Raw genomic sequence first — 24,995 nt, 5'->3', positions numbered from 1 at the left:
GAGGACACCAGAGCTGCAGTTTCTAAGCTTTACTCACAGTTCGTGGTACACATTGGTGCCTGCCTCCATGCCATGTCCTCTGGGGTAAAGACTCAACCAACCTCCCGGGCAAGTCAGGGCTCTCCTCTCCAACACTCCACCAACATGTACCTTTGCATTTACAGCCAACTACTCCACCGGTGTCTGCTGCAGAACCATAAGTGTCCATACAACCTCGGGAACCGGGCCCTGGCTGTTATGATTGAGTCACCGAGGAGGAAAAAACAAAACACAAGCTCAGCCCAGAAAATCAGAGAGGTTGGAAACTAGTGGATTGCAGACACCTGATCCTATCACACAACTAGCAGTAGCCGTGGAGTGTTCCTACGGTGATCCTAGACACCTCGTCACAGCCGGAGATCTACACAAGCCTAAAGAGAGAAAAGGGAAAAACTGACTGCCCCAGAGCAGACCCCAAAGCAACAGGCAGCCCCCAACATATAATGACGGTGAAGCAAGATGAAAACACTAACACAGATAGAAAGATAGGTTGAGCAAATGATGGGGCCCAAGCTAACTAAAAAGGACAGGACAGAAAAGCTGCTGTCTGCAATCCGAGAAAACCCTGCCAAAAATATTACCAACACAACTGATAAGCAAAAAGGACCCTGAAGTCACTAGACTTCAAACCCTATATCAGCACTCAGAATATTGTGGAAGCAGAGCAAAAGAGAACACTGATCAAGGAAAAAGAATCCAGCACACCCCCGGCCGGGGATGGCTGAACTCAAAAAACAAGGTAAACAAAACCAAAACTAATAAGTTCAATAGCAGAGCAAAAACTAATCTTTGGGAAGCAGGAATCAGACTGGTCTCCAAGAATCCAGCAGAGAAATCACCAGCGACTCAGAAGGGCGTCAACTGCCTTATATCCAGTCTGTAGTTCCCGTTACCCAGTCACAATCCACCTGATCAGGTGTTTGGTTTCTTTCATCCAAATCAGCCTCACTACCTTCCTTCACCAGAAGAGGGAGATCCTCGGACACAAAAGATGAATGAACAGATGAACTCGCAACAGTACCTCCCCCTTGAGGAGGGGTCACCGAACCCTCATCCAAGCCCCCAGACCAATCAGGATGAGCCCGATGAAAAGCACGCACCAATCTTTCGGCATGAATATCAGAGGCAGAGACCCAGGAATTATCCTCCTGACCATAACCCTTCCACTTAACCAAATACTGGAGTCTCCGTCTAGCCAGATGGGAATCCAGTATCTTCTCTACCTCCTATTCCATGTTACCTTTAACCAACACAGGGTCAGGAGGTGCCGCCATAGGAACCACTGGTTCAACAAACCTCTTCAACAAGGACTTATGAAACACATTATGAATCTTAAATGTGACAGGAAGAGCCAACCGAAAAGAGACCGGATTAATAATCTCCAAAATCTTGTAAGGTCCAATAAATCTAGGTTTAAACTTTGGAGAAGCCACTTTCATAGAGATATTCTTTGACAACCAGACCATATCACCCACCTTAAACCGGGGACCAATGGTCCTATGCCAGTTAGAAAACCGCTGGGCCTTTTCCTGGGAAAGAGACAACTTATCCACCACTTGGTCCCAAATTTGCTGCATTTTTTCCACCACAGTGTCAACCCCTGGACAGGCAGAAGACTCCACCTACCCTGAAGAAAATCGAGGATGAAACCCAAAGTTACAGAAAATGGGTGACATCAAAGTGGCAGAACTAGCTCTATTATTTAAAGCAAATTCGGCCAAGGGTAAAAATGAGACCCAATCATCCTGATCAGTAGATATAAAACATCTCAAATAAGCCTCCAAAGTCTTGTTTGTTCTCTCCATCTGCCCATTGGTCTGAGGGTGAAATGCAGAGGAGAAGGACAACTGAATTCCCAACTTGGAACAAAAGGTCCTCCAGAATCTAGAGACAAACTGAACTCCTCTGTCCGATACAATGTTCTCAGGAATCCCGTGCAAGCGAACCACCTGTTGCAAAAACAAGGGCACCAACTCTGAAGAAGATGGCAACTTAGGGAGTGGTACAAGATGGACCATCTTAGAGAATCTATCACAAATCACCCAGATAACAGTCATCCCCTGAGAGACAGGCAGATCAGAAATAAAATTCATTGAAATATGGGTCCATGGCCTCCTGGGCACCGGCAAAGGCATCAACAACCCACTAGAACGAGAACAAGGCTTAGATTGGGAGCAAGTCCCACAGGACTGCACAAAATTTCTGACATCACGAGAAAAGGCAGGCCACCAAAAAGACCGACTCACCAAATCTCTAGTACCAAAAATACCTGGATAACCAGCCAAAGCGGAACAATGAACCTCAGACATCACTTTCCTCCTCCACTGGTCAGGAACATATAACCTACCACTGGGACAACACTCAGGCTTATCCTCCTGAAACTTCTCCAGAGCACGTCTCAAATCAGGCGAGATGGCAGAAAGAACTACCCCCTCACCTAAGATGGTAGCAGGCTTGGTCACAAGAGGAGAATCGACCAAAAAACTCCTAGAGAGGGCATCAGCCTTAACGTTCTTAGTGCCCGGAAGAAAGGAGACCACAAAATCAAAACGTGTGAAAAACAAGGCCCACCTGGCCTGTCTCGGATTCAAGCGTTTAGCCGACTCAGGGTAGATCAAATTCTTGTGGTCAGTGAGGAACACAACTTGATGTCTAGCTCCCTCCAACCAATGTCTCCACTCCTCAAATGCCCACTTCATGGCCAACAGTTCTCGATTCCCCACATCATAGTTGCGTTCCGAAGGAGAGAACTTTCAGGAAAAGAAGGCACAGGGGTTCATTTTAGATGTTACAGGATCTTTTTGGGACAAAACAGCTCCTGCACCAGTCTCTGAAGCATCCACCTCCACCTGAAATGGAAGTGAGACATCGGGTTGTTGCAAAACCGGAGAAGAAGTGAACCTCCGCTTCAGCTCCTGAAAAGAAGAAACAGCCTCTGGAGTCCAATTCAGCAAATCAGCGCCCTTCTTAGTCAAATCAGTCAATGGTTTGGCAATAACAGAAAAATTGGCTATAAACTTACGATAAAAATTAGCAAAACCCAAAAACTTCTGGAGAGCCTTCAAAGAAGTGGGCTGCACCCAATCATAAATGGCCTGTGCCTTGGCCGGGTCCATTTCAATAGTTGACAGAGACAAAATAAATCCCAAAATTGAAATCCTCTGTACACCTTAAAAGACATTTCGATCCCTTAACATACAGGGAGTTTTCCCTCAAAATCCGGAACACAGTCCGAACATGTTCCACATGAGAGTCCCAATCCCTGGAAAAGATCAAAATATCATCCAAATAGATGATCAGAAACTTATCCACAAAGTCCCGGAAAATATAATTCATGAAGCACTGGAAGACAGAAGGGGCGTTAGTGAGCCCCAAAGGCATCACCAGGTACTCAAAATGTCCCTCCGGAGTATTAAACGCTGTCTTCCATTCATCCCCATGCTTAATGCGAATAAGATTATATGCCCCCCTGAGGTCAAGCTTGGTAAACCAGCAAGCACCTTCAACTCTAGAAAGTAGGTCAGAAATCAGGGGTAACGGATACTGATATTTAACAGTAATTTTGTTAAGAGAGCGATAGTCAATACAGGGTCTTAATGAACCATCCTTCTTGGCCACAAAAAAAACCCAGCACCCAAGGGTGAAGAGGATGGTCTAATATGACCCTTCTCCAACGACTCCTTAATATAACAATGCATAGCCTCATGTTCGGGTACAGATAAATTAAAAAGTCGACCCTTGGGAAATTTACACCCCAGACTCAGCTCAATTGCACAGTCATAGGAGGCAAAGACGCAGACTTACTCTCACTAAACACATCATAAAAATCAGCCAAATAGTCAGGAACCTCATGCGACTGGGGAGAGGTGGAGAAAACAGAAGTGTCACTAAGAGCACACCGACAACCCCAACTCACCACAGACACAGATTTCCAATCCAAAACTGGGTTATGGATTTGCAACCAGGGGAACCCAAGCACGATGGTATCATGCAAATTATGCAACACCAAAAATCTACAATTTTCTTGATGGTCTTGGGTGACCCGCATTACCACCTGGGTCCTAAACTGAGGTTTATTCTTCGCCAAAGGAGTAGCATCAATACCCCTCAAAGGTATAGGCGTCCGCAGGGGTGTCATAGGGAAACCACAACGTTTAGCAAAATCTAAATCCATTAGGTTCAAGGCCGCTCCTGAATCCACAAAGGCTTTAGCAGAAAATGTGGACAGGGAGCAGATCAGAGTAATTGCCAGAAGAAACTTAGGTTGTACACCACCTACAGCAAATGTGTGTGCAAAACGTTTCTATCGTTTAGGGCAGACAGAAATAATGTGAGAGGCATCTCCACAGAAAAAACATAACTTATTACGTCTTCTAAACTCCTGACGTTGCGCCCTAGACAAAACTCTATCACATTGCATAGGTTCAGACATTTGTTCAACAGGTGGCAGCGTTTCCTGTATAATTTTACGTTCACGTAAACGCCGATCAACCTGAATGGCTAATGACATAGAATCATCAAGACCAGAGGGAACAGGAAATCCCACCATAGTATCTTTTACAGTTTCCGACAAACCCTTCCGAAAGAGAGCTGCCAAGGCACCATTATTCCAAGTGGTGAGGACCGCCCACTTTTGGAATTTTTGACAGTACAGGTCTGCAGAATCTTGACCCTGGCTCAATGCCAACAGGGTCTTTTCAGCTTGAACAATAGCATTAGGTTCATCATACAACAACCCCAAGGCCTGAAAAAATGCATCCACATTAGCTAGAATAGGATCATCTGGTACTAAAGAAAACACCCAATCATGGGGATCGCCGCACAGCAAGGAGATGACAATTTTAACCTGCTGTGCAGAGCTCCCCGATGAGTTAGGCTTCAAGGCAACAAATAATTTACAATTATTCTTAAAATTCAAAAATTTAGACCGATCCCCAAAAAACACATCAGGAGTGGGGATTTTTGGTTCAGCAGCGTGTGAATGAGCAAGATAGGCGGAAATTCCTCGCACTTCAGCAGCAAGCTGCTCCACACGATCAGACAATTGCTTAAACTCCATCAGAAAAAAAGATATTCCTCCTACGGCCTCAGAGAAAAAGAGGAAAAAATATACACAAAAAAAAAAATTCTGACACTTTTTTTTTTTCCATTTTTTTTTTAAACAATTCCTTCCTGCTTTTGAGTACCCTAGAATCTGCGGTATGGCTGGTGATTCTGTTATGATTGAGTCACCAAGGAGGAAAAACAAAACACAAGCTCAGCCCAGAAAATCAGAGAGGTTGGAAACTAGTGGATTGCAGACACCTGATCCTATCACACAACTAGCAGTAGCCGTGGAGTGTTCCTACGGTGATCCTAGACACCTCGTCACAGCCGGAGATCTACACAAGCCTAAAGAGAGAAAAGGGAAAAACTGACTGCCCCAGAGCAGACCCCAAACCAATAGGCAGCCCCCAACATATAATGATGGTGAAGCAAGATGAAAACACTAACACAGATAGAAAGATAGGTTGAGCAAACGATGGGGCCCAAGCTAACTAAAAAGGACAGGACAGAAAAGCTGCTGTCTGCAATCCGAGAAAACCCTGCCAAAAATATTGATAAGCAAAAAGGACCCTGAAGTCACTAGACTTCAAACCCTATATCAGCACTCAGAATATTCTGGAAGCAGAGCAAAAGAGAACACTGATCAAGGAAAAAGAATCCAGCACACCCCCGGCCGGGGATGGCTGAACTAAAAAAACAAGGTAAACAAAACCAAAACTAATAAGTTCAATTGCAGAGCAAAAACTTATCGTTGGGAAGCAGGAATCAGACTGGTCTCCAAGAATCCAGCAGAGAAATCACCAGCGACTCAGAAGGGAGTCGGCTGCCTTATATCCAGTCTGTAGTTTCCGTTACCCAGTCACAATCCACCTGATCAGGTGTTTGGTTTCTTTCATCTAAATCAGCCTCACTACCTTCCTTCACCAGAAGAGGGAGATCCTCGGACACAAAAGATGAATGAACAGATGAGCTTACAACACCAGGCCTTGCGCTGAGAACCTATAGGCAGGGTTCCTCTTCCAACCCACGTCTCCTCTCTGTTCTCTACTCCTTCGTTCCGTACTTGTCTCTCCTTCCTATGGATGCTTAGGTTACAGTTCTACGTCTTTCCACCTTCCTCACTTTCCCGTGCCAGCTGGCTTAGGTCACTGAGGCAGCTGCAGCACTCCTTCCTCCATCCGTTCTTCTAGGGATCCTCCACTCCTCTCTGAGTGACTTCCTACTCCGCCAACCTTCTGTCAGACGGCCCGTAAGGGACTGAACTGTAATTCTAAACCTTCCCAATCTTTTATATGGATCTAAACTCCACCCACCTCCCAACACATCCAGTGTTCCAAGCAGGGAACCACTGGAGGTGCTCTGCTACTCTCTAAGCACTGAGCCGCAATGTGGTTGTGAAGAACTACCCTGTTGTGTGGGGTGCGAGTGTTGGAGTGTGGAAAGGAGCTCCCAACTTACCCAGACGGTGGGGCACCACACCTTAGGAGAAGGTGCAGTACCTCTGTGGTGACTGAGCCTCAGGGGCACCACATAATCAATACCATGAATGGCAAGATTCACAAATATATCAATGTTGGAACAAATCAAGCCAGACATGTCACTTGAAGCAAGCTATGATTTGCCTACTTTGAACACATAATATAGAGAAAGCAATCACTAGAAAATGACATGTGGTTGGAAGAATAGAAGGAACAAGGCAAAGAGGAAGACCAGCAACCCGATGGCTTGACACTATCAAGATATCATTGGCGAAGACTCTAGTGGACCTATTTATGCATGCACAAGATCAATCTTCCTACAGACCATTCATCCATCAAGTTACCATTGCTCAAGATTGAGCTGAAGGCCACTAAAAAATAATCTATTCTACAGTTGCATTGTTCCATGCTTCATTGCAGGCACACACGTAGAGAATATCTGTCACGGAGTAACTGACAAGTGTGACACAACCCAACGATTGGCCGGTCACCAAATGGCCAAACATCACAATGCCGATGGAATAGGGGAGAGGGAGACCCTGACGATAGGGAATCAGGGACGGTCACCTCCTGAGCTCCAACCTGAGCCTGTCCCTGATCTCAGCTAACACCCTATGCAGGTTCTTCCCCCTGCGGACGTCAGGATACCATGGCCCTATTTTTCACCTAGATCTGCCCTGGCTAGTGAACTGGCCGACAAGGAGCACTAGCCTCACCTCTGCAGATAACACGCACAGGGGGGATGTGACAGACACCAAAGGGACAAGGTAACAAAAATACAACTTAGCTTTCCTCTGCTGCAAAGCACCACACAACAGGATAGAGACATCAGATACAACGTTTGAATCTGAAGCACTACTGCACCCACATCAGCCAACCCAGCAGCATTGCAGGTACACCAGCATACCAGCGGGGGGAAAACTGACATTAACCGCCGATAGCCTGAAGGGAAAAAGTTTTAGAACTGCATCATATGTTGCAAGATATTTTCATGGTATTTAATTCCATCATCCATGTGTGCTGTCTGACAAGTGTGAACTGCATCATATGTTGCAAGATATTTTCATGGTATTTAATTCCATCACTCCTGTGGTGGGTCTTTTTTCTTTTTTTTTTTTTCCCTTTTTGGTTTCTGCTTTGAAGTGTAGAAAGGTTTTTTTTCCCTTTCTCTGTTTGGTGGCCTTGTCCAGCGTTAGTTATTTACCCTGCATAGTAATGCCTGCTCTGGCCTTGTGCTAATTGGTTAATTACTGATTGTGGCCTTTTGGTGGCTGAAGCTAGCAGACATTTCATTTCATATATATTTAGCTCAGGCTGGGATAGCACGCGTGCAACAGATATTAAGTGCAACAGGATCAAGTGTTTTGCAGTTAGACAATACAGTTGGACAGGCAGGAGACAGTTAAGGTGCATAAGTTTTTCATGCATGCATGTTTCTTGGTCAGTCGTACTACATATGCATTGATCATATCAACCTGCTGCTTATTTGTCTTCACTTCTGCTTTTTAACAACTCGCCTGCCCTTTTACACACTCTGTGCACTCTCTGCATATCCACCCCTCCCTTTTCCCCTCTCCCATGTATAACTCTGAGGCTCTATTGACATTTCTTACCCACACCAAACCATCCAAAACCTCCATGCAGCACTCAAAACGTTCATACAAATCATCCCACCACCTGCTTTTTCTGTTTTTTCTCCTTTTACTAGTTGCAGGTGACATCTCCCCCAACCCTGGGCCTCCCTCCACCAGCATACGTTACTCTCCTCCAGCTGCATATAGAAACCCTGCTAATCTTATTAACATTCAGTGCATGCCTTCTCCTATCACTTTCCAATGTGCTCTCTGGAATGCACGGTCTGTGTGTAACAAACTGACTTACATTTACGATCTTTTTCTCTCTAATTCCCTTAACCTTCTGGCTATTACAGAAACCTGGATCCAGCATTCAGACACCACCGCTGCTGCCGCTCTCTCGTTTGGTGGGCTGAAATTTTCACATACCACCAGACCTGAGAACAGACAGGGTGGAGGTGTTGGTTTGCTCCTTTCATCACAATGTGCTTTCCAGGTCATCCCCCCAGTTCCCTCACTTACATTTCCTTCCTTTGAAGTCCATGCCGTCAGACTCTTTAAGCCCTTCTCCTTACGAGTGGCGGTTGTTTATCGCCCTCCAGGCTACTCCCGCCAGTTTCTAGACCACTTCGCCACCTGGCTTACTCACTTTCTATCCTGTGATATCCCCACCCTCATCATGGGAGACTTTAACATCCCCATCAATGATCCGCTCTCCCAGTCTGCCTCTCATCTTCTTTCTCTAACTTCTTCATTCGGCCTCTCACAGTTTACTAATTCTCCTACACATGAGAACGGGAATACTCTGGACCTGGTTTTCTCCCGTCCCGGCTCACTGCACGACTTTACTAACTCACCTCTCCCGCTCTTGGACCACAACCTTCTTTCCTTCTCAGTCAAGAATTGTCTCCTCACCCGGGACACCCCCACTTACCACACTTATCGGAATACACGTACCATTAATACCCAACAACTTAGGGACAATCTCCACACATCTTTAGCCCCCATCTCCACCCTCTCCTGTCCAGACATAGCATTGTCACACTTCAATAATACACTGAAGAATGCCCTAGATGAAGCAGCACCTTCTATACGCAGAAAGACCCGACACAGACAACGGCAGCCCTGGCACACAACGCAAACACGCTTTCTTCAGCGCTGCTCAAGGTGTGCAGAGCGGCAGTGGAGAAAATCTCTCTTAGCAGAAGACTTCACCCACTATAAGTTCATGCTCAAAACCTATAACTCTGCCCTTCATCTGGCCAAACAATCCTACTTCACCACCCTCATCACCTCACTATCCAACAACCCAAGACGACTTTTTGAAACCTTAAACTCCCTCCTGAAACCTAAAGTACAGGCCCCCATCACCAACATCAGCGGTGAGGATCTGGCCACCTATTTCCTAGAAAAAATCAACCACATCCATCAGGATATCTCAGCCCAATCTCCTCAGTGCCTGGATCCCCTTCCCTGCCGCACCTCAAGCTCACTAGACATCTTTGAGCCTGTTTCAGAAGAAGAAGTTTCCAAGCTCCTCGCTTCTGCTCGGCCTACAACCTGCAACAGTGACCCCATTCCTTCACAGCTCCTGCAGTCTCTCTCACCAGTGGTCACCACTCACCTGACTAAAATATTTAACCTCTCTCTTTCTTCAGGTATATTTCCCTCCTCATTTAAACATGCCATCATAACCCCTTTACTGAAAAAGCCATCCCTGGACCAGAACTGCACTGCTAACTACAGACCTGTCTCTAACCTTTCCTTCATCTCTAAACTCCTGGAACGCTTGGTCCACTCCCGTCTAATCCGCTATCTCTCGGATAACTCTCTTCTCGACCCCTTACAATTTGGTTTCCGCTCTTTACACTCTACTGAAACTGCCCTCACTAAAGTCTCTAATGATCTAATAACATCTAAATCGAAAGGTCATTGCTCCCTGCTGATTCTCCTGGATCTCTCTGCCGCATTTGACACTGTGGATCACCAGCTCCTCCTCATTATGCTCCGCTCTATAGGCCTCAAGGACACAGCCCTCTCCTGGTTCTCCTCCTACCTCTCTGACTGCTCCTTCACTGTATCTTTTTCAGGCTCCTCTTCCTCTCCTCGTCCCCTTACTATCGGGGTCCCACAGGGCTCAGTCCTAGGCCCCCTCCTCTTCTCTTTATACACTGCCCCTATTGGACAAACAATCAGCAGATTTGGGTTCCAGTATCATCTCTATGCCGATGACACCCAATTATACACTTCTTCCCCTGACATCACCCCTACCCTAATTCAAAATACCAAGGATTGTCTGTCTGCTGTCTCTAGCATCATGTCCTCCCTCTATCTGAAACTAAATCTCTCCAAAACTGAACTTCTTGTGTTTCTCCCCTCTTCTAACCTCACTCTACCTAACATCGAAATAACCCTGGAGGGTTCAACCATAACTCCCAAGCAGCATGCCCGCTGTCTTGGGGTCATATTCGACACTGAACTTTCCTTTACTCCCTACATCCGATCACTCAGTCGCTCTTGTCACCTGCATCTTAAAAACATCTCCAGAATCCGACCTTTTCTCACCTTTGAAACTGCTAAGACTCTTACTGTCGCTCTTATTCATTCTCGTCTGGACTACTGCAACTCTCTTCTGATCGGTCTCCCTCAGGGTCATATTTCTGTCCAGCCCCTTCACCGATGCCTCCATCTTGTGCCAGTCATTACACTGGCTACCTATTCGCTACAGGGTCCAGTATAAACTCATCTCTCTCACCCACAAAGCTCTCCACTGTTCTGCACCGCCTTATATCTCCTCTCTCATCTCTATCGCCCTACACGTGCCCTCCATTCTACAAATGACCTAAGACTAACATCCCCCGTAATCCAAACCTCGCACCTCCGTCTCCAAGACTTCTCTCGTGCTGCTCCAGCTCTCTGGAATGCACTTCCCCAGACGATCAGACTGATACCTAGCCCTGACCTATTCAAGCGCGCTTTGAAAACCCATCTCTTCAAACAAGCCTACCACATCAACTACTCAGTAAACTAACTTTGCCCTGTTCCCTCCTTCCAAATATTATTCTGAATCTGCACCCTACTATTCATCTGTCTCCACACCCTCCATGCACACGATAACTGCACTTGATACTTGTCTATTGCACTTAAACACACGGGCTGATGACCGGATCATGCAGCTTTATATGAAAATCCCTATTTATTATAATTGCCAGACCTGAATTAACAAGCACTTCTCACCTACTGTGTCCCCCCATTTCCTTGTAGATTGTAAGCTTGCGAGCAGGGACCTCACTCCTAATGTCACTGTTTGAATTGTCTTAACTTGTATTGAATTTATTGTCTGTACATGTCCCCGCTTAATTGTAAAGTGCTGCGGAATATGTTGGCGCTATATAAATAAAAAATTATTATTATTATTATTATTATTAATCTGAGAACCAGATCTGCCACAGATCCAAAAATGGATCGTGACAATATCGCTCACCTCATCATTGTTGCTTGTGGCATGAGTTTGCATATTGTCTGTCAAGGGCTCTACTCTTTAGAACAATTCATGAGCATTATTTTTGTTAATAGTACATGGCACTTCTGCGCTAGTAAATGGAAATGAACCACTACTGTATCTTCCAAATAAACATTTAGCCAACTGTCCAGTTCCTTGATATCAATGTTGAAATAAATCTCTATAATGTAATCTGCATTCATGGCCAATGCATAAAAAGAGAACGGGATTGCTTGAACTATTGAAATGAGCCTGTCAACTTGCCCCTTCATACTCATGTGTTGAATCTAGCGTGGAAGTGCAGTCGTATTATATTTCATACAAGCTATACAACCATAAAAAAAAGCTATACAACCATAAATCTTATGGTGGAGCTGGTTCCCCAAATATTACGGCCCATTACATTGCAAATTTAGTCAAACAAAGCTCATACTGGTGACCTCATGATACGACACCAGCTTGGCATGAACTAGAACTGTTCTTTAATAATTATAAACCTCTTCACCTACTAATTCTGAACCAACTCCTTCATAAAAAATTAATTACAAATTCTCATCCGATTTTTCAAGCTATTTCTCAAGCTTGGAAAAAATTTTCTGCTCCAAAAAGAGGCTCTAACAAAGAAGTCACAATAAAAAACCTGGCTCTATCAGTTATCTTTCAAGCATCTAATCAGACCATTGACCCCATTTGGTCTGAACTTGGACTTAAAAAAATTAAAGATTTATACGATGGCATTACTTGAACACCTTACAATAAACTCAAGGAAAGATTTCAATCTACTACCCCTGCTTTCTTACAATATGTTATCCTCAAAGACATAATCCATGAGTTCCTTACTATCTACCCGAGAATCTCTGAACCAGCAGTTAACCTTATTTGTAATATAGATCATAATATTTTTTGGAGTTTTGAATACACGTACAAATGGTGTAACAATAGCTTTGAAGCGGTAAAGACTCAAAATATTGTCAAATGGGAAACCGAATTGCACACAACAATTGACCCTTCTGACCTTGAACAGGCATGCACCCTCTCGTACAACTCTTCCATTTCCTTATCACTACAAGAGACCCACTTCAAGCTTTTAACGAGATGGTATTATACCCCGGTTAGAATTCATAGAATCAACCATGACAATTCTCCGCTCTGTTGGAGGGGTTGTGGAAGGCCTGGAAATATCCTGCATATATTTTGGCAATGTCCCAAAATTGTTCCCTTTTGGAGAAAGATTTCTAACCTTATCGATTTTATCCTAGGAACACGACTTATTTTGTCTCCTCGTCTGGCCCTTCTTTCTCTGGACGCAGACAAAATTGATACTTCTAACAGGCTATTGATTATGCACATTTTACTAGTCTCCAAACATAGTATTGCCTTTCTTTGGAAAAACCCAAAACCCCCACAAATTAATGAAATTAAAGACAAACTTAGCCTTCACCATTCTTTTGAATTGAAATCTGCGAATGTGCATGATCAATTTGCTAAATATTCTAGGAAATGGTCTAGATGGTTGGAATTGTTCTCTTAAGTCTTCGCCCAGAGTACACCTGCTTAAGGCCCCTTGTGTTTGGGTCTTTGGAACATATACACTCACTGGCCACTTTATTAGGTACACCTGTCCAACTGTGTGTTAAGACTTAATTTCTAATCAGCCAATCACATGGCGGCAACTCAGTGCATTTAGGCATGTAGACATGGTCAAGACAATCTCCTGCAGTTCAAACCGAGCATCAGTATGGGGAAGAAAGGTGATTTGAGTGCCTTTGAACGTGGCAAGATTGTTGGTGCCAGAAGGGCTGGTCTGAGTATTTCAGAAACTGCTGATCTACTGGGATTTTCACGCACAACCATCTCTAGGGTTTACAGAGAATGGTCCTAAAAAGAAAAAAAATCCAGTGAGCGGCAGTTCTGTGGCCGGAAATGCCTTGTTGATGCCAGAGGTCAGAGGAGAATGGGCATACTGGTTCGAGCTGATAGAAAGGCAACAGTGACTCAAATTGCCACCCGTTACAACCAAGGTAGGCAGAAGAGCATCTCTGAACGCACAGTGCGTCGAACTTTGAGGCAGATGGGCTACAGCAGCAGAAGACCACACTGGGTACCACTCCTCTCAGCTAAGAACAGGCATCTGATGGCTACTTTCAGCAGGATAATGCGCCATGTCATAAAGCTCGAATCATCTCAGATTGGTTTCTTGAACATGACAATGAGTTCACTGTACTCAAATGGCCTCCTCAGTCACCAGATCTCAATCCAATAGAGCATCTTTGGGATGTGGTGGAACGGGAGATTCGCATCAGGGATGTGCAGCCGACAAATCTGCGCCAACTGTGTGATGCCATCATGTCAATATGGTCCAAAATCTCTGAGGAATGCTTCCAGCACCTTGTTGAATCTCTGCCACGAAGAATTGAGGCAGTTCTGAAGGCAAAAGGGGGTCCAACCCGTTACTAGCATGGTGTACCTAATAAAGTGGCCAGTGAGTGTATATTAATATATTATATGCTTAAATACCTACCCTTGTAATAATTCACTGCATAATATGCTTCTGCATTAACTTGCTTCATTTTATGTCTTCTTTATAGCTGGACTTTATTGTCCTTCCTTTTTCCTTCTTTCCCTTTACATTTTTCCCTCCCCCTTTTTTCCCCCATCTTTCCTCCCCCATCCTCCCCATTTATTGAAACTCAAATAAAACATTTGGAAAACAAAAAGGAACAGATTTTTTTGCAGGGCTTAAAATGGTGTTGGGCTCATAAAGGGAGCCCCCTTCCTCCATCTAACCCCTTTAGATGCTGCAGTAGTTATTGAGCACTGCATATAAGGGGGTAAATTACTAAGATGAAAGTTATTTCAGATCCTGGTTGTTGCAGTGGGAGCCTGGCTGTCAATCAATTATGAGTTTCTGTCCCCACATGATCACAAAGATGTACATGTATAGCATTCTGCATCCCACAAATTATGTACATGTACATAATTTTGCAACATGGAGTTATTTTGGGGTGTCTTGACTTTGTGTTTGCCTGTTGCTCAAAATGGACGTATCATCAAAATATGATCTATTGTTTAAATCAGGTTTTTGTATTAAATATATATTTTACAGATTTTTTAAATTTCTTTTACCATATCACAATCTGTATTAAAAATAAAAAAATAGAAATCTTGAAATTTTCATACATGCCACTTGAGCTTTTTAGACGCTAGCTCTGTGTTGCTTAAATAAACAAAAATTACATGTACATTAGCAGCAATAAACATAGTCGTTATCTTTTGTATTGAAGCATCTAAAATAATTTGCTTGTGCAAAGGTCATTTTGATGGGAGAGGGAACAGATGGAATTATGACATAACCTATTGTGATCCTTCCAAGGACCATACTAAGGACCAGGGGGCACTCATTACGGGTGGAAGAAAGGTGATTCCGACAGCTAAATAGGAAAGGGTTCTTTACAGTTAGAGCAGTCAAACTGTGGAATGTCCTACCACAAGAGGTAGTAATGGCAGACACTATAACAGCATTTAGAAAAGGGATAGATGATTTCCTCAATACACATAACATTGCGGGTTAATATAGTTAATTTAGTGACAAAAAACAATTGGTGGAGAAAGGTTGAACCTGATGGACCTAGCTTTTCAACCTATGTAGCTATGTAACTATGTGATTGATGAATCCCGTGTAGTTGTGTATAAAGATGGTTCTTGTCATTTTAATCCTGCCTCTGATGATAATGAGCCTGCTGAAAACTGTTCCTGTAAGGACAGGAAGAATGAGTCTAAGAAAGTCCACGTGGCCCGTGTGAAAAACTCAAAATTGCTCATTTTGTTTTTAAATACAAATCGTTATCATCTAAAATATTTTAACCCCTTTCTGACTTCAAATGTACTATCCCATCCATGGGACCCGGGCCCCTATGCCCATGGACGGGATAGTACGTCTAGCGCGATCAGCGGCGCCCACGTGGTGAGCGCCGCTGATCGCGGCCGGGTGTCAGCTGATTATCACAGCTGACACCCGGCACTATGTGTCAGGGGCGGTGACGGACCACCCCCGACACGTTATCCCATTGCACACCGCGACCAAACACGATCACGGTGTACCAGGGGTTAAAGGGATCCATCGGCAGGGAGGGGGCTCCCTCCGTGCTTCCCTGAGCCCCCCACGGCAGCACAATGTGCAGCACTGCTGCGGTGGACTCTTTCCCTACAGGTCCCCGGATCCAAGATGGCGACGGGGACCTTCGGGGGCCTGCAGGGAGCCGGCTTCCTCACTGCCTGCAAAGCGCAGGCAAGGAGGAAACCTGCAGCAGTGCCTGTAACAGATCGCTGATCTGTCACAGTGATCTGTGATGTGACAGATCAGCGATCTGTCACAGGACACTGATGTCCCCCCTGGGATAACCTAATAAAGTAAAAAAAAAAAGTGTAAAAATAATTTTTTAAAAAACGCTAAAAAACAAAAAAACAATTCCCTAATAAATTCATTTTTGGAAATAAAAAAAAAACAAGTACACATATTTGGTATCACTGCATCCATAACGACCTGCCCTATAAAACTGTCCCATTAGTTAACCCCTTTAGCGAACCCCTTAAAAAATAAAAATAAAAAACGAAGCAAAAAATAATGATTTATTATCATACTGCCGAACAAAAAGTGCAATAACGCATGATCAAAAAGGCAAATATAAATATCCATGGTACCGCTGAAAACGGCATCTTGTTCTGCAAAAAACGAGCTGCCACACAGCATTATCAGAGAAAAACTAAAAAAGTTATAGCTCGCAGAATAAAGCGATGCAAAAATAATTATTTTTTATATAAAATTGTTTTAATTGCATAAAAGAGTCAAAACATAAAAAAATGGCATAAATGAGGTATTGCTGTAACCGTTCTGACCAGAAGAATAAAACTGCTTTATCAATTTTACCGCACGCGGAACGGTGTAAACGCACCCCCCAAAAGAAATTCATGAAATGCTGGTTTTTGTTCATTCTGCGTCCCAAAAATCGGAATAAAAAGCTATCAAAAAATGTCACGTGCCCGAAAATGGTACCAATAAAAACGTCAACTCGTCCCGCAAAAAATAAGACCTCACATGACTCGGTGGGTCAAAATACGGAAAAATTATAGCTCTCAATATGTGGTGATGCAAAAACTATTTTTACAATAAAAAGCATCTTTCAGCATGTGACAGCTGCCAAAAATAATTTAAATTACACACAAGGGGGCACCACTGACATATAAAAGGGGATCCAACCAGACCTATACAAGATTGATGCCAATTTACAAAGAAGAGAGAAGATATAGGCCACACATTGGGGATCACCCAACATAGGATTTAGCAAAAATTGTAACAATCTTTATTTAGACACACAAACCAAAACACCCAATCGTTAAAAACATTAAAATTGGTCACACATGTGACATGAAAATCTAGGCTCAAAATAGAGCCAAACCCTCATGGCTCCACATTCCACATGAAATAACTCAATAGAGAACCAAATGTGTATATTGATAGCATACCACAATATAAAGGATTTGCATAAAGACTAGTTTATAAGAACGAATGAATGCACATACCATAAATACAAATGATCGCAAATGGTCACCCACACATTGGGTGACCCCCAATGTGTGGCCTATATCTTCTCTCTTCTTTGTAAGCTGCCAAAATTAAAAACCGCCATAAATAGTAAATCAAACCCCCTGTTATCACCCCCTTAGTTTGGGAAAAATAATAAAATTTAAAAAATGTATTTATTTCCATTTTCCCATTAGGGTTAGGGCTAGGGTTAGGGCTAGGGTTAGCGTTAGGGCTGAGACTAGGATTAGGAGTGTGTTGGGGTTAGGGTTGGAGTTAGAATTGGGGGGTTGCCACTGTTTGGGCACATCAGGTGCTCTCCAAATGCAACATGGCGTCTGATCTCAATTCCAGCCAATTCTGTGTTGAAAAAGTCAAATGGTGCTCCTTCCCTTCCAAGCTCTGCCATGCGCCCAAACAGTGTTTTACCCCCACATATGGGGTATCAGCCTACTCAGGACAAATTGCAAAACAACTTTTGGGGTCCAATTTCTCCTGTTGCCCTTAGGAAAATAAAAAATTGGGGGCAAAAATATCATTTTTGTGGGAAAAAAATACGATTTTTTTTATTTTCACGCCCGGGCGTTATAAACTTCTGTGAAGCACTTGGGGGTTGAAAATGCTCACTACACATCTAGATAAGTTCCTTAGGGGGTCTAGTTTCCAAAATGGGGTCATTTGTGGGGGGTTTCCACTGTTTAGGTACATCAGGGGCTCTCCAAAGGAAAGATGATACCCGCAGACAATTCCATCAAAGTCTGCATTCCAAAACGTCACTACTTCCCTTCCGAGCCCCCATGTGGGCCCATACAGAAGTTTTCTCCCACATATGGGGTATCAGCGTACTCAGGACAAATTGGACAACAGCTCTTGGGGTCCATTTTCTCCTGGTACCCTTGGGAAAATAAAATTGGGGACTAAATCATCACGTTTGTGGAAAAAATACGATTTTTATGTTTTCACGCCCGGGCATTATAAACTTCTGTGAAGCCCTTGGGGGATCAAAGTGCTCACCACACATCTAGATAAGTTCCTTAGGGGGTCTAGTTTCCAAAATGGTGTCATTTGTGGGGGTTTCCACTGTTTAGGTACATCAGGGGCTCTCCAAAGGCAACATGACACCCGCAGACAATTCCATCAAAGTCTGCATTCCAAAACGTCACTACTTCCCTTCCGAGTCCCGACGTGTGCCAATACAGTAGTTTTCTCCCACACATGTGGGGTATCAGGGTACTCAGGACAAATTGGCAACAACTTTTGGGGTCCATTTATAAAAAAATTGGGGACTAACTGATCATGGTTGTGGAAAAAATATTTTTTTTTATTTTCACGCCCGGGCGTTATAAACTTCTGTGAAGCACTGGGGGAGCTCAAAGTGCTCACCATACACCTAGATAAGTTCTTTAGTGGGTCTAGTTTCCAAAATGGTGTCATTTGTGGGGGGTTTCCACTGATTAGGTATATTAGGGGCTCTCCAAAGGCAACATGACACCTGCAGACCATTCCATCAAAGTCTGTATTAAAAAAAAAGTCACTACTTCCCTTCCAAGCCCCGACGTGTGCCCATACAGTAGTTTTCTCCAACATATGGGGTATCAGGGTACTCAGGACAAATTGTACAACTTTTGGGGTCCATTTTCTCCTGGTACCCTTGGGAAAATAAAAAATTGGGGACTAAATGATCATGTTTGTGGAAAAAATACGATTTCTTTATTTTCACGCCCGGGCATTATAAACTTCTGTGAAGCCCTTGGGGGTTCAAAGTGCTCACCACACATCTAGATAAGTTCCTTGGGGGGTCTAGTTTACAAAATGGTGTCATTTGTGGGGGGTTTCCACTGTTTTGGTACATCAGGGGCTTTCCAAACGCGACATGGTGACCGATCTCAATTCCAGCCAAAAAAGTCAAATGACGCTGCTTCCCTTCCAAGCTCTGCCATGCGCCCAAATAGTTGTTTATACCCACATGTGGGGTATCAGCGTACTCAGGACAAATTGCACAATAACTTTTTAGGGTCCTGTTACCCTTGGGAAAATAAAAATTGGGGGTGAAAAGATCATTTTTGTGGAAAAGATATGATTTTTTAATTGTACCGCTGTACGTTATAAACTTCTGTGAAGCCCCTGTGGGTTCAAAGTTCTCACCACATAACTAGATAAGTTCCTTGAGGGGTCTAGTTTCCAAAATGGGGTCACTTGGGGGGTTTCCACTGTTTAGGTACATCAGGGGCTCTCCTAACGTGACATGGCGTCCGATCAGAATTCCAGACAATTTTGCATTGAAAAAGTCAAACGGCGCTCCTTCCCTTCTGAGCTCTGCCATACGCCGAAACAGTGGTTCCCCCCCACAAGTCAGGTATCAGCATACTCAGGACAAATTGCACTATAACTTTTCCAGTCCAATTTCTACTTTTACCCTTGGTAAAATAAAAAAAATTGAACCTGAATTATTTTTTTTGTGAAAAAAAGTTAAATGTTCATTTTTTTTTTTTAAATATTCAAAAAATTCCTGTGAAGCACCTGAAGGGTTAATAAACTTCTTGAATGTGGTTTTGAGCACTTTGAGGGGTGCAGTTTTTGGAATGGTGTCACTTTTGGGTATTTTGTATCATATAGACCCCTCAAAGTGACTTCAAATGTGATGTGGTCCCTAAAAAAAATGGTGTTGTAAAAATGAGAAATCACTGGTCAACTTTTAACCCTTATAACTTCCTAACAAAAAAAAATTTGTTTCCAAAATTGTGCTGATGTAAAGTAAACATGTGGGAAATGTTACTTATTACGTTTTTTGTGTGCCGTATCTCTGTGATTTAAGGGCATAAAAATTCAAAGTTGGAAAATTGCGAAATTTTCACAATTTTTGCCAAATTTCCATTTTTTTCACAAATAAAAGTAAGTTATATGAATTAAATTTTACCACTAACATGAAGTAAAATATGTCACGAGAAAATAATGTCAGAATCACCAGGATCCATGGAAGCGTTTCAGAGTTATTACCTCATAAAGGGACAGTGGTGAGAATTGTAAAAATTGGCCTGGTCATGAACGTGCTAACCACCCTTGGGGGTGAAGGGGTTAAAAAATACATGTAATACAAAAATCTGATATAAACAATGGGTCGTTTTTTGATGACGCAATTTCTTTGATTAAAGCATTTGGACTAAAGACAGTTGATATTCTTATTTACATGAGACAGACACTTTCATAAAAGAGAGGAAATTGAGGATAAATAAAAATCACTCTTCGAATACCCACATCAACACGAGTCATCAAGCAAGTGAATGGAAATATGAAGACACATTAGGGAGGATCCGGAGCAGCGCAGTCCTAAGCTTTCCTTAAGACATGTAAATGTTTCTCTCTAGTGCGAATGTATGTGACAAGACGGATGGAAGCGCATTTTGACGGAAATGCTTCATTAATGTCAATGTTTATTATAAGTTGCAAAGCAAAATCCAGGTGTTGGTGCGTTCCGAATCTGGACCCTTAAGAGCATCAGGTTATTTGCCTTATAAAGATTCCAATCCTTTTCTTTTAAGCCTTTTGGTTTCTACCGAATGAAATGGTCTACATCAGTCTGTCCTGCCGTTGCCAATTCCAATTTCAAGCTCTGGGGGTTTATACAGAAACAGAAAATAATTATGTGTTGGCCATTTAACTGCCATTCGAATGGAGATAAGCTGTGATCTGGGCTGCTTTTTGTGAGCAGTAATCATAGGCTCAGTGTTGAGAAGGACTGAAAACCAGAGAGAGGCAGAATAACAAGACCTTGGCACTGGGAGGTCTCCTGCGGGCACAGGTGAAGCATGCTTGCTAGTGCTAATGCCAATTTGTAGGGGAGGGCGCCACCTTTATGCCCTGCTTTCTTTGTTTACTGCTGTTTGAAAACCAATCATTGTAATTATTTCTGTCACTGGTGACAGCTGAGACAAAGGACGTTAAAGTTAACCCTTTCCTCGAAGGGGAGCTTGGCTCGCAATATGAAAAGTAGAGTGCATGACAAGCTCTGTTTGATAGGCTGACTATAATAGTGTTGCAGCTGGCTTTTAGTCTTACCTAGGGAAACACCATGAAAATCTGCAATTTGTCAGCTCACCCGTTCACTTATTGGCATCTGGATGCATATTATGGTAGAATTTCTTTTATATATATATATATATATATATATATATATTCTTTTGGTAATACTTGCTTAAGTTTTTGTGCATTTTTTGTCTGTTACTCAATGCATTTTTTTTTTTCTTTTCTCGCATTACAGATGCAGAGGACCACGCATTAAAGACTGTATAGGAATCATAGACAGGTACCTTCTTTATTTATTTTGTTTGTGTTTTATTTTTATATACAGTATTTACAGTCATGGCCAAAAGTTTTGGCACCCTTGAAATTGCTCCAGAAAATGAAGAATTTCTCCCAGAATATTATTTCAATTACACATATTTGTTATACACATGTTTATTTCCTTTGTGTCCATTGTAATCACGCACAAAAAAAAACTGTGGAAAAAAGTAAAGTTTTACAACATTTCACACAAAATCCCAAAAAGCAGCTTTTCAAAATTGTGCTTGCTTGTGGCAAGTAACAGGTATGGGCAATATGAAAATCATACCAGAAAAAAAGGGGAGAAATTGACTCTGTCTTTGCAATGTGTGTCTGTGTGTGCCACACTAAGCATGGAGAATAGAATGAGGAGAAGAGAACTGTCTGACAACCTGGGATCCATAATTGATGCAAATTATCAACAATCTCAAGGTAACAAGTCTATCGCCAGAGATCTTGATGCTCCTTTGTCCATGGTGCACAACATAATCAAAAAGTTTACAACCCCTGACACTGTAGCTAATCTCCCTAGACATGGATGGCAGAGAAAAATTGATGAAAGGTTGCAATGCAGGATAGTCTAGATGATGGATAAGCAGACTCCAATGAAGTTACAAAGAAATTCAAGCTGTCTTGTAGGCTTAGGGTGCAACACTATCAGTGCAAATTATCAGTCGACATTTGAATTAAATGAAAACCTATGGCAGAAGGACCTCACTGCTGACACAGGGACATAAAAAAGCTAGACTGCAGTTTGCCAAAATGTCCGTGTGTAAGCCAAAATCCATCTTGGGGACAGAAGAGACCAAGATAGAGATTTTTGGTAAAGCACATCATTCTACTGCTTACTGAAAATGGAATTAGGCCTAGAAAGAAAAGAACACAGTACCTACAGTCAAATATGGTGGAGATTCAAAGATATTTGGTGTTGTTTTTCTGCCTCTGGCACTGGATGTTTAACTGTGTGCAAGACATCATAAAATCTGAAGATTATCACAGGATTAGGGGACACAATGTGCCCAGTGTCAGAAAGCTAGGTTGGCGTCCTTGATCATGGGTTTTCCAGCAGAGCAATGACCCCAAACACACTTCTAAAAGCACCTAGAAATGGATGGGAGCAAAGCGCTGGAGAGTTCTGAAGTGGCCACCAATGAGTCCGGATCTAAATCCCATTGAACACCTGTAGAGAGATGTTAAAATTGCTGTTGGGAGAAGGCAGCTTCAAATATGAGAGACCGGTAGTACTTTGCAAAAGAAGAGTGGTCCGAAATTCCAGTTGAGAGGTATTGTGGTTTTGTATGAAATGATGTCCAATTTGCCTTTTTTTCTCTGTATTTTTCATGTTGTCCCAATAGACACAAAAGTAATAAACATGTGTGTAACAAAACGTGTAATTGCAATAATTTTCTGGGACAAATACTTGCTTTTCTGGAACAATTTAACAACTGTATCTGTTATTTATATATTTTATTTTTGATACATATATGTATATACTGTATTTATATGGTTTGTACCTAGATAATGTTTTCTTAGTTGCCAACATATGTTGCAGGTAGGTCCTAAACTAAACATTTCAGGGGGGCATTCACCAGGATCCCTACTGATTAAGAGACTGTAGGGGCTATGTCACTAATTTATATATAGTTCTTTAAAGGAACATTTTGAAAATCCCTTAAAATGCTGATAGAAAGCTATGAGTAAAATTTTGAGGAGGGTTTTGTAGCAGATGCACCCCCAAATTGACATTAAAAAGTGCTTTGAATACTCCTTAAGAACGTTTCCTACTAATTTCTATGAAAAATCCTCTTGGCTGTCTCCTGAGCAGCGCACTTTTCGGTGAGGTTTTTGGGCGATCGGTAGAAGTCTTTGGAGCCAGCCCCCCCACTAATCAGCTTATAATTAAATTGCAATGAAACATGAAAGAAAAAATAGAAAAGTTTAGTTACTCTTTAAATATTGACTATATAGTTTAGCCATAAACAGGTTAACCATTCATTTCTGCTTCAGATAAATGTCTTGTCCTAGCACTCGTAATTATGGGTGAGGATGAACTTCATTAGTAGGTTTCTGGCAGATGAGTATATATATGTTAGCCTCTTTTTCTGGCCAGCCTAAATAGTCTAATGGCTCTTTATAAAGTGTAAGATCTTAAAAACATGGGCTCATCAGGATTACTCACTTTCTCACTGAACTGGGTCAGGAAATGTGGCTGCACATGTGTACCAGAAAGGAGCTTATAATTAGTCTTCCCCAGCACAGGGATGCACACACAATGAATTAGGCTCCTCATTACCCAGACCTCATTTAACTCATGAAGCTTTAATTAACTGAGAGTCTTCCTCGTTCCCTACTGTGAGCAGTATACTTTCACTGCCGCGTAAACATCAACTGAAATTATGGATCCCTTAGAAGACATTCTGGTTAAATGAGCGCATTTCCTTTATCACGTTTATTGGACCCCAAAGACGAAACACATTAACACAACATAGCCAGCTCAATAGCCTCCTCTTCTCCACATAGGAAATCCCCGGATGGCCCCAGCATTCATTAGTTTACATAGTAACATAGTAACATACTGTAGTTATTAAGGTTGAAGGGAGACTTTAAGTCCATCTAGTTCAACCCATATCCTATCCTAACTTGCCCTAACATGTTGATCCAGAGGAAGGCAAAAAAAACCCATGTGGCAACAGTAAGCTTCACATTGGGGAAAAAAATTCCTTCCCGACTCCACATACGGCAATCAGACTAGCTCCCTGGATCAACGCAATATTAAGGAGACTAGTGTATATACCCTGTAATATTATACTTTTCAAGAAAGGCATCCAGTCCCTTCTTAAATTTTAGTAGTGAATCACTCATTACAACATCATATGGCAGAGAGTTCCATAGTCTCACTGCTCTTACAGTAAAGAATCCGCGTCTGTGAGTATGCTTAAACCTTCTTTCCTCCAGACGTAGAGGATGCCCCCTTGTCCCCGTCACAGGTCTAAGAGTAAAAAGATCATTAGAAAGGTCTTTGCATTGTCCCCGCATATATTTATACATTGTAATAAGATCACCCCTAAGCCTTCGATTCTCCAAACTAAATAACCCCAAGTGTAATAACCTGTCTTGGTATTGCAGACCCCCTAGTTCCCTAATAACCTTGGTCGCTCTTCCCTGCACCTGCTCCAGTTCAGCTATGTCTTTTTTATACACCGGAGACCAGAACTGTACACAGTATTCTAAGTGTGGTCACACTAGTGACTTATATAGAGGTAAAATTATGTTCTCCTCATGAGCATCTATGCCTCTTTTAATGCATCCCATTATTTTATTTTCCTTTGCAGCAGCTGCTTGACTCTGGCCACTAAATGTGAGTTTGTCGTCCACCCATACACTCAGGTCTTTTTCAGTGACTGTTTTGCCCAGTGTTTTACAATTAAGCACATAATTATACAACTTGTTCGTTC

General features: G+C 42.6%; 1 protein-coding gene and 1 long non-coding RNA gene across 2 annotated transcripts in view; one reads left to right on the top strand and one right to left on the bottom strand.

Annotated features, from left to right (window-relative positions):
* Positions 1-24,995, top strand: part of ERBB4 (erb-b2 receptor tyrosine kinase 4) — a 1,457,122-nt gene that overhangs the window by 1,099,723 nt on the left and 332,404 nt on the right. The window contains exon 16 of the mRNA XM_073553209.1: positions 21,479-21,523. Within this exon, the coding sequence (XP_073409310.1) occupies positions 21,479-21,523 (45 nt within the window). The remainder of the gene's footprint in view (positions 1-21,478; positions 21,524-24,995) is intronic.
* LOC141056761 (uncharacterized) overlaps positions 1-24,995 on the bottom strand; it is a 116,341-nt gene that overhangs the window by 53,137 nt on the left and 38,209 nt on the right. The gene's annotated exons all lie outside the window — the stretch shown is intronic.

Source organism: Dendrobates tinctorius, unplaced genomic scaffold (genome assembly GCF_039654945.1).
Source record: "Dendrobates tinctorius isolate UK_male_01 unplaced genomic scaffold, ASM3965494v1 ptg000199l, whole genome shotgun sequence".
Classification (NCBI taxonomy): domain Eukaryota; kingdom Metazoa; phylum Chordata; class Amphibia; order Anura; family Dendrobatidae; genus Dendrobates; species Dendrobates tinctorius.
This window is presented reverse-complemented; position numbering and strand designations above follow the sequence as displayed.